Below are 9,086 nucleotides of genomic sequence, written 5' to 3'. Positions count from 1 at the left end.
AAATCAGAAGACATTTGCTTCTTAGTAGGAAAGCTAGACAGTGTTGAAAAGCAGAGACATTACTCTGCCAACAAAAGTCCATATAATCAAGGCTATGGTCTTCCCAGTGGTCATGTATGGTTGTTGAGAGCTGGACCATAAAGAAGGCAGAGTGCCAAAGAATTGATGCCTTCAAATTGTGGTGCTGGGGAAGATTCCTCAGAGTCCCTTGGACAGCAAGGAGATCAAAGCAGTCCATCTTAAGGGACATCAACCCTGAATACTCAGAAGGACTGATGTTGAAGCTGAAACTCCAGTGTTTTGGTCATTTGATGTGTGAAAAGCTGACTCATTGGAAAAGTCCCTGATGCTGGGAAAGATTGATGGCAGAAGAAGAGGGCATCAGAGGATGAGATGGCTGGATGGCATCACTGATGCAAGGGACATGAACTTGGGCAAACTTTTGGAGATGGTGAGGGACAGAGAGGCCTGGTGTTCTGCAGTCCATGGGTCACAGAGAGTCAGACATGACTGGGCAACTGAACAACAAGAGAACAAGATTCCCTAATAAGTCCAGGATGCCAATGTTGCCATGTAAGTTGCTCCGCCACTTGGGCTAGGTAATCCAGTAGATCTAATTGTGTTTAAAGTATAAGTAGCAAAGAAAGATGCTATTTGGAACCATTGAGACTAACAGGCAAATCATAATGCAGACCCTTGGCTTTTGGAGCAAAGTCATGGTATCCTCTGTGGATAACTACTTTCTTTTGAGAAACAGCTTTTATATTGTTACTGGGTCTTAGTAGAGAATGAATGTTTAAATATGAGCTACAGATGGTTTTGCATGATATGCAGGCGCCAAGTGAAATGGACAGCTGCAGCACTAAAGTCTATTTCTGGGACACTCTTAGGACAGGGATAAAGGTTAATTCTCCCTATGAGCAGAATGTTGAGCATCTTGTTCATTTTGCTTAGAAGGAAAAATGGCCAGATGTATAAGTATACACTGATCCATGGACTGTGGCCATGGTTTGGCTCAATGATCAGAGATCTGGAACATAACTGGAAAATTGCCAACATAGAGGTCTGGAGAAGAGGTATGTGGATAGAGCTCTCTGAATGGGCAAAAAGCATTGGTATATCTGAGTCCTAGGTGAATGCTCACCTAAGGGTGACCTCGGTAATCAAGTGATAGGATGAAGTGTGCTGTGGATACCAGATTCTTTACCCAGCCACTCCTATCATTACCGAGGGGCTTGTGAACAAAGTGGCCATTGTGGCAGGGATGGAGGTTATGCATGGGCTCAGCAATGTGAGAATGTGTGCTCCATGACGGAGGGACTGTGGCCGTTCGCTATACTCCCGTGCCCCCAGAGCCCATACAGTGTTGTCACATAAAAGTGGGAACTTAATACTTGAATATATATAAACTACGAAAGTTTCAAAATATAGTACTAAGGAACAAGGCCATGGAGCAACTCTTGGCAATAGTTTATTATTTAGAAATAGAGATGATCATGGACATTTGTGAAATTCTGTGCTTAATGTGAGTCAGTGAGTGAGTGACAGTCGCTGAGTCATGTCCGACTCAGCTTTCTTTACTTCCTTCGCAATTTAACTATTTTAAGGAACTATTCAAATATCTGGACTATAGGAAATACTTGTAGTAAGTTTGTACTTCAGATTTTTGTGACGATCAAATTTGTTTCCAGCTCTACTTCAAGTCCATTGCTTCCTCTGAAAAAAAAATCCTGTCAGATGATAGATGTGGTTTAGAAACATCAAATATACTAAAATACAATTTAGACATCTACAGGAGGTATTCTGCTTTTGCAGACTTGAAACTTTATTAAATAAAAAGCCATCATACTTTCACTCAATTTAGCATCTACATGTTTCCTTAGTCTTTAGTTGCTTCAGGAGTTTGTAGACAGCACTGAGTTAGCCTGCCGTTGTAAAGTAAGATGAAGGAAAGCCTGACTGAATGTGGTAAACTGTATTTTCCAAAAATGGCTGTGGACAAAGACTATTAAAGGTTTTGTGGGATATAAGGTTCCAGTTGTCCTCCATCTCTCATTTCCTTCACAATAGATTACAGCTAAATTAAATATTTCTGCAGCCTATTCTTTGTATTTCTTTGACTGGGAACATGAGACTTTTTAAACATGTATGTGTGCTTCTTTAGCATGCAGGAAATGTACATGTATTTTTACAATTTTTTTCCTAATAAAAATACATAGTTTCTTCACAACAGCTTAAAGAAAATAATTATCCCTAATTCATCCAGAAGCTGGCATATTTCCTTCCCATCTTTTTTTTTTTTATCCTTCCCATCTTTTAAGTATACAAAAATACTGCTTCATTTTTAGTCACTGTGTAGCCACATGATTAGCCTCTTTCGTTCCTCTCTGAGGTTCTTTAATTCAGAGATTAGGTAGCTTAAGCCCAAGTGTACCCTAGTGATCTCTCATTAGTCTTCTGAGGCCAGAGGACTATTCTTGTAGCTCAGCCTCATTTCTTATGAATCTTGAACACATTTCTCCAGTTATTAACAAGCACCTGAAAATCTGTTAATCACAACCATTAAATTTACTTTTGGAAACACTAGGTAACCCAGTTGACGTAAAATATGCATGTTTAAAACTAGAATATTTAGAAAGTCACCCAGTGTCTAGTCCTAATGCAACATTGGCACATTCACTTATGTCTTTATAGGCCAATTATATACCCCAACTACTACAAGCTAATGCATTAAAAAGAGAAAGTTCCACCTTTATGTATTGAATTAAAATTTATTGTAAAAGGCAGAGTTTTATATATCCTTTTAAAAAATGAAAATTCAAAAGTCTTAGAGTTAAGCAATGAGGCTTCAACATTATAAAGCTATTTATAATAGTAATTAAAGTAGTGGTAACATTTTACCCTTATAAAAATGTCACAGCATTCAAATCACAACTTGGATCCTCAATGATTCAAGCGTATGATCTTATACAGTTAAGGGTTTGGTCAGTTTTAAAGATAAAATTCCTCCAGATATGCTGTCCTGAAGTCCTCTACCATCACCATCCATCAGCTCACACAGTGGGATAGCTGGCTGCTGTGGCAATTCCACAATGGTTGTTCTGGTCTTTGGCCATTTTTACGTAGCCATTCCAGCCCCATTCTGGACCCCAGCTGAAAGAAGAACATGTTTTCCATTTTATACAAAGAATCAAGTACACATTAGTTTCATTAATAATAGCTAATAATTAAAATAGTACTTATCATGTATTAGGTACAATTGTAAGTTTTGTTACATATATTTATATTACTCCTGTGGGTCCTTATCTTTACTTTTTAAGGTAGGAAATTGAGGCAGAACTGAGATTCCAATGTAGCAGCCTGTCTCCACAGGCTATCTTACACCTCACTTTAAAGAGCTTTAGCTGTGAAAATTGATTCTTACAACCCTCAAAGACCTCTAAGTGCTGGAAGTAAAATGCAATGGCAGGACCTCAAATGATAATAGAAAGAAAGGATGCACAGAGGCCACTGGACTCTTGGACAATCTTTCAGATTGAAAGAATCAGTACAGGCAGATGTTTTTTGCCCACTATTCCTTGTTCAAAAATTAGAGACAGAAAAAGGAAGGCAGTTCTCAACTCTACAGGTGAAAAATTCTTTATCTAAAACCCTTGGGCTAGATGTGTTTCTGAATTAAAATTTTCAGAATTTAAAAATGCAATGTTCCAAATATATACTAATAACCCCAACAAACTCGCTACAGAATCTTATAATCACATATTAGTACTTCTCCGTTTACTCTAACAAGGAGAAAGACTTTCTGGGATTTCAAAATTTTTGTACCTGTAATTAAATACTTCCCTTTTCAATTTAAAATATAACATTTGGGGTTTTATACCTGTTCTTGACAATCCAAAATTTATTGTTATTTGAATCTGTTCCTTCAAAGCCATAGCCAACCACCAAAACACCATGATCCAGGTCTTTGCTGCTGCAGTCTGGATCATAATAAATACCTGGGAGAGTAAAATTCAGTGTTGGGATAAGGAGCTCCAAGTGACACATGAAAGTAACCCATCTTATCAACTAATTAAGAGAAGCATTTCAAAATTCAATGAAACATCATAAACAAATTCCAAATAAGACTTAAATAGTCAACCAAAAATAATGACTGATGAAAAATAAAAATAACTTACTAGAAATCAACAAAATTCAACAAAATAGATAAATTTTCCACCTAAAAAAGGTTTCCAATAATACCTACTAATAATAATTAGCATAATCCTCTTGACTCCTTGAATGTCAACTAAGAAAATAGCACAAAACAAAAAAAATACTTGAACTATTGGATTCTTTACAGTTCTAACCATAATAGTAAAACACTTTGAAGAAGGGCCCAACAATTGAAGAATAGTTACATATAGGTTGTATATAAAGAATTAACTACATAGCCATTTAAAAACATTTATGAAAAGTTTGTCATCATGAGAAAATGCTTAAAGCATAATGTCAAATGGAAACACCATTATTAAATGAACACACTCAAAAAAATAAATAAATGCACTCAAAATTCTTTAGTCCTAGAAAACAGGACTCCAACCCAAAGTCAATCATGGTGGTGTTTTCCAATTTTGACTGCCTGAATTTCTATAATAAAAGACAAACACCTACCTGATTTATAGAACTGGAAGGATGCATGGCCTGCATCAATAGCAACAGCGATGGGGCCCACAGTTGCCACTGCCTTCATAAGGGCCTTCTCCCGCTGAGGGATGTCAACGAAGCCAGTGTCATTGGCAGCAGAACACTCAGGCTTATAGTTACAGCTATTTGTGTCCTTTTAAAGGTAAAGGGGAAAAAACTTGATTACTACCACTCACCTCCTGGGTAACATGAATTCTAGGACCATTAAGACTCAGCAGTTTGCAACTTAATGATTTCTAAGTCAATTTTGTTACAAAGCAGTCCAGAAAAATACTACTGATTGGTTTGAAGTTGAAAAAGTAGTAGATATTTCTTCAATGAGGCCATTAAAATCTACCTGGCCATAATAAATTTTTCACTATGGAGAAATATGCATTATATACAGAATGGTGTTTCCTACCTGGCACTAGGCGTAAAGAATCCACCTGCCAATTCAGGAGACATAGTAAGACATGGGTTAGGAAGATCCCCTGGAAGAGGGCATGGCAACCCACCCCAGCATTCTTGCCTGGAGAATCCCATGGACAGAGGAGACTGGCAGGCTACAGTCCATGATGTCACAAAGGACATGATTGGCGCAACTTAGCACGCCTGCACACATAGAATGGTGCGCATATTCTCCATGTTGCATAGAAGACAAACTATGTTAACCATCTAAAATCAGAGACCTCTGCAATAGCTGATAATTTATAGTGGCAGCTCTAACAGCTTGCATCTAAAATGTGAATGTGGAATAAGGTGTCTCTTATCTCTGAAAATGTTAGAAAGCAGAGCTGTAATGACAAAATAAGGAGCTCCTTTTACCGTTGCAAGATATGGATAAGATTCCTCTGAGTCCAGACCTCCGTTGTCCTTAATATACTGGAAGGCATTATCCATGAGGCCACCATTGCAACCCTGATTGCCTTGAGGCCGAGAGCAGTCCACCAGGTTCTGCTCACTCAGCGAAACAAGTTTGCCAGTTTTCCGGAACATCTGTCCTTCAAGAGCACCGGTGGCACTAAATGCCCAACAAGAACCACACTGACCCTGAAAATAAAAGAGCCATCAGTTTACAAGAAATATACAAAGACCAACAACAATCCATATACCTAAACACTCTTAAGATCTGAATTTGAATACAGTCATACCTGATTCTTCACAGGAGTTACATAGCCTTTCTTAGTCCAATCCACAGATTTGGGGACATCAATAAGGAGAGGTTCACGGAACACTTTCCCCTTCTTATGCTTCTGATTTTGAAAACCATTCATCACCTGCCTAAATTCTTCATTGGTCTTTAAGGAAAAGTAAATAAAATGTAGAAAAAGAAGTTATTTTGCTAAAGTACTGAGGACAGGAGGCACAAGAAATTCAGCAACTCATGCTACACTCACCATGTCACCAAAGGCATTCATTGCCATGGTGAAGCCATGTTTCCCTTGGCTGTATTCCTGATTATGCAGGTCAATTATTTTCTTATTCTTTTCCCACACTGCTCTCCTCCATCCTTCTTCATTCTAGATGTAAACATGTAACTGATCATTTTAATTTCTACTTAAAACCCAACCCACGTTCACCAAATGGATTTTCAGGCAGAGAAAAATTATTGTTAGGAATGGCTTTATACTTCTGGGAGCTGTTCTCCAAACTCCCACACAGGAATATATGCCCATGCTGTGCTCAGAAATATATGCTATTAAGTTACTACCTTGATCAAAGTTGACAAAACTACTCCAGAAACTATTCAGACCAACAGCACAGACCATTCTCTGTGGGGGGTCCCTCTGGACATTTTCAGATGTTACCAACCATGCCATATAACCTCTTGTGCGTTGCCTTCCACTGGTGCCAATGTGCATCTAAATTTGGATCAAGTTTTGGAGCAGCTGAGGCTACTCCCAAGCAAAGGACAGTCAGGAAGAATGAAGGATTCATGTTTCAAAAGCCTAAGAAAGAAAAAGAAATTAGTAAGTATTTGATGAGGCCAATCCTTAAATAAAAGAAGCTTTCTTCTGAGATGTTACAGCCACTATAGTGGACTGAGAACATTTAAATGATCTTCTCAAATATTTATGAAAGGTCTGTAGAAAAAGATTAAAGATACAGATGGAGAAAAACATAAAATATTACACAAAATTATTATTTTGATTCAGCCATCAAATTGAGAAAACAGGCTGACAAGTGCTATAGGAATTGAAACCGACTTCACTATGAGTGCACTGAAAATTCACCATGGTAAGGATCGCTCAGCTGGTAAAGAATCCGCCTGCCAGTGAAGGAGACGAAACAGACTCCAGTTCAACCCCTCAGTCGGGAAGATCCTCTGGAGAAGGAAATGGCAACCCACTTAGATATTCCTGCCTGAAAACTTCCATGGACAGAGGAGCTTGGCGGCTACAGTCCATGGGTCGCAGAGTCGGACAAGACTGAATGCACATGTATACAGGTACGCAAGGGTCTCTGCCATCTTATGGGTCGGAGTCTTAAGATAATAATAGCTAGGAAACCGTTGGTTCAGGTTACTGAAGGTACGGAGGTGACGAAAATTTTTTATCAGGACGTCTGATCCAAAGTAGGGACAGACATGAATCCCGAAGAATTAGGTGCTACCTCACACCTTTCTTCTTGACTAATAAACGGCAGAGGGAGAGTTACACCTTCGAATCTTCGCTACCTGAAAACTTTCTGAAAAGCCTCCCCAAGACAAGGTTGGCCAAAGTGCACCCAGCCCTCCACCCGTCCCTCCCCCTGTCCTGTGTAGCCCACACTCCTTCCCTCTCCCTCAAACTGGCACGCGATCACGAGGGCGACCTGAGCCCCAGTTCTCGAGCCGGATAGGGCCCGACTCTGACTCCTAGGTCTGGGAGAACCCGGCCGGGCTGAGCTCGCACCAGAGCTGCAGGTGGGGCCAGCCCAGGAACGTGCCGCCCCACTCTCAGGCCTCCGCACGCCGGTCGCTTCCAGAGGATGTTTACGGTGGCGCAGCGACCGACTGGTCCCGTAACCCGGCGTTCGGAGGTCAGACTACCGCGATCCACCCGGACTCTGTGCCCGCTGTCGCCCAGAGACTGACCGGCCTAGTCCCCCCTGTGGTCTCAGCTTCGCCCTGGGTTTCCCAAAAATGGCCCTTCCCCCTTCACCACCTCAAGGAGGCCAAAGCTCCAGGCAGTGCCGACCCAACTTCGTTAACTCCCGGCGGGGAGACGCTGTTGTTTCCTGGAGGTCGCGCCTACTCCCTCCCCCGAGTCCCTGGATATCGCCTCCTCCAGTCTCTGGCCCGGACCCGCCTCAGCCCTGACCTGCGGCTTCCAAAGCTGCGCAGGCGCACTCCACGGTCGCACGTATCTCTCCGAAGGTCGCCGAGGTCCGAGGTGCTGGCCAGGTCGCGCTTGACTCAGCCTTTAAGGCCTGGGTTTGCGGCCCGCCCGGCCCGGCCCCTCCCGCCTGCCGGCGCGGCGATTGGCTGAGCTGTCAGCGGGCAGGGCCTCCGGGCGTGGGTAGGGTACTCCGGGCGCGTGATGCGACTCTGTTCCAACTTGTCCCAGGGAAGGCCGTCCCAGCCTCCATGGAACCGAATACGAAGAGCTGGGGGTCCGTGGGCAGTGCTGAGGAGGGGTCCGGCGCCTTCCTGGGGACCGGCGCCTTCCTGGGGACCAACATCAACTAATTACCTCCAATCCCTATGCTCGGCTGTGTTCACCAAAAGAAGCTTACAGGGAGCCCCAACTGGATTTTCATTGTAACTCTGTACCTCCTTTAGTCCTAGAGTTTTTGGTGAAAATCTGCGGGAGGACCGAGAACTGTCTTGTCTAGGGGTTCCCGCTTATTCAACAGCAAAGGTGAAACAGGCTGGAGGAACCCTGGGCCCGCAGGCGGATGTGTTCCCTCCCGGGTTGACGGTGGTACCAGCTGGATTTGAGAAGAATCAGAGCGGAATGGCAGTTCCTCAAAGCTTGTGACTGGTCACTGCCCAAATCTCAGGAGGCAAAGGGGTGGGCTGGGTGGGTATGCAGAGGCGTGTATGCCCGTTTCCTGTTTTTCCCAGTCAGGGGGTCTTCTCGCCTTTCAAGCCTGTCTTAAAACCAACAGAAATGAGCTATTTACAGAAAAATTGTCTTAATATAAAGAAGAGTCGAGGAAAAAGGGTGGAAACCACTTTTGCTTCCCCACTCTCTGGATTATGGATTATTGTCTTCCTGATAGACTGTCTCACTTCAAGAGAAGTATCCAAAGTACTTCTCTTGAGATGTGAGAAATCCACTTCTAAAATGTGGTTTCATTATGTTTAATGTTAGGATTTAGGTTTACATGGTTAGAAGAAATGTTTTGGATAGAGGAAAAAATGGAGAGCTAGAAATTTGAGGAAATTAATTCAGAAACTTTTTAAAAAGTTACTTAAAAATTATATAAGAAACATA

The 9,086-nt window shown here is 41.9% G+C and overlaps 1 protein-coding gene across 2 annotated transcripts; it reads right to left on the bottom strand.

Moving 5' to 3' along the window:
• Positions 1 to 1,455: 1,455 nt before the first annotated feature.
• CTSV (cathepsin V) lies at positions 1,456 to 8,076 on the bottom strand. 2 transcript variants are annotated; one of them, XM_070459474.1, is made up of 8 exons: positions 7,968 to 8,076; positions 6,478 to 6,614; positions 6,063 to 6,185; positions 5,817 to 5,963; positions 5,491 to 5,715; positions 4,654 to 4,819; positions 3,881 to 3,998; positions 1,456 to 3,153 (listed from the first exon to the last, which is right to left on the bottom strand). In XM_070459474.1, the coding sequence occupies exons 2-8, from the start codon at positions 6,601 to 6,603 to the stop codon at positions 3,054 to 3,056; spliced, it is 1,005 nt and encodes a 334-aa protein (XP_070315575.1). In that variant the 5' UTR covers positions 6,604 to 6,614; positions 7,968 to 8,076; the 3' UTR covers positions 1,456 to 3,053. The 2 variants fall into 2 exon arrangements, with proteins under 2 accessions (XP_070315575.1, XP_070315576.1); XM_070459475.1 differs by lacking the exon at positions 7,968 to 8,076 and adding an exon at positions 7,812 to 7,927.
• Between the last annotated feature and the right edge of the window lie 1,010 nt (positions 8,077 to 9,086).

Source organism: Odocoileus virginianus, chromosome 31 (assembly GCF_023699985.2).
Source record: "Odocoileus virginianus isolate 20LAN1187 ecotype Illinois chromosome 31, Ovbor_1.2, whole genome shotgun sequence".
Lineage (NCBI taxonomy): Eukaryota > Metazoa > Chordata > Mammalia > Artiodactyla > Cervidae > Odocoileus > Odocoileus virginianus.
The sequence above is the reverse complement of the archived record's forward strand: the minus strand, read 5'-3'. Positions and strand labels throughout refer to the sequence as shown.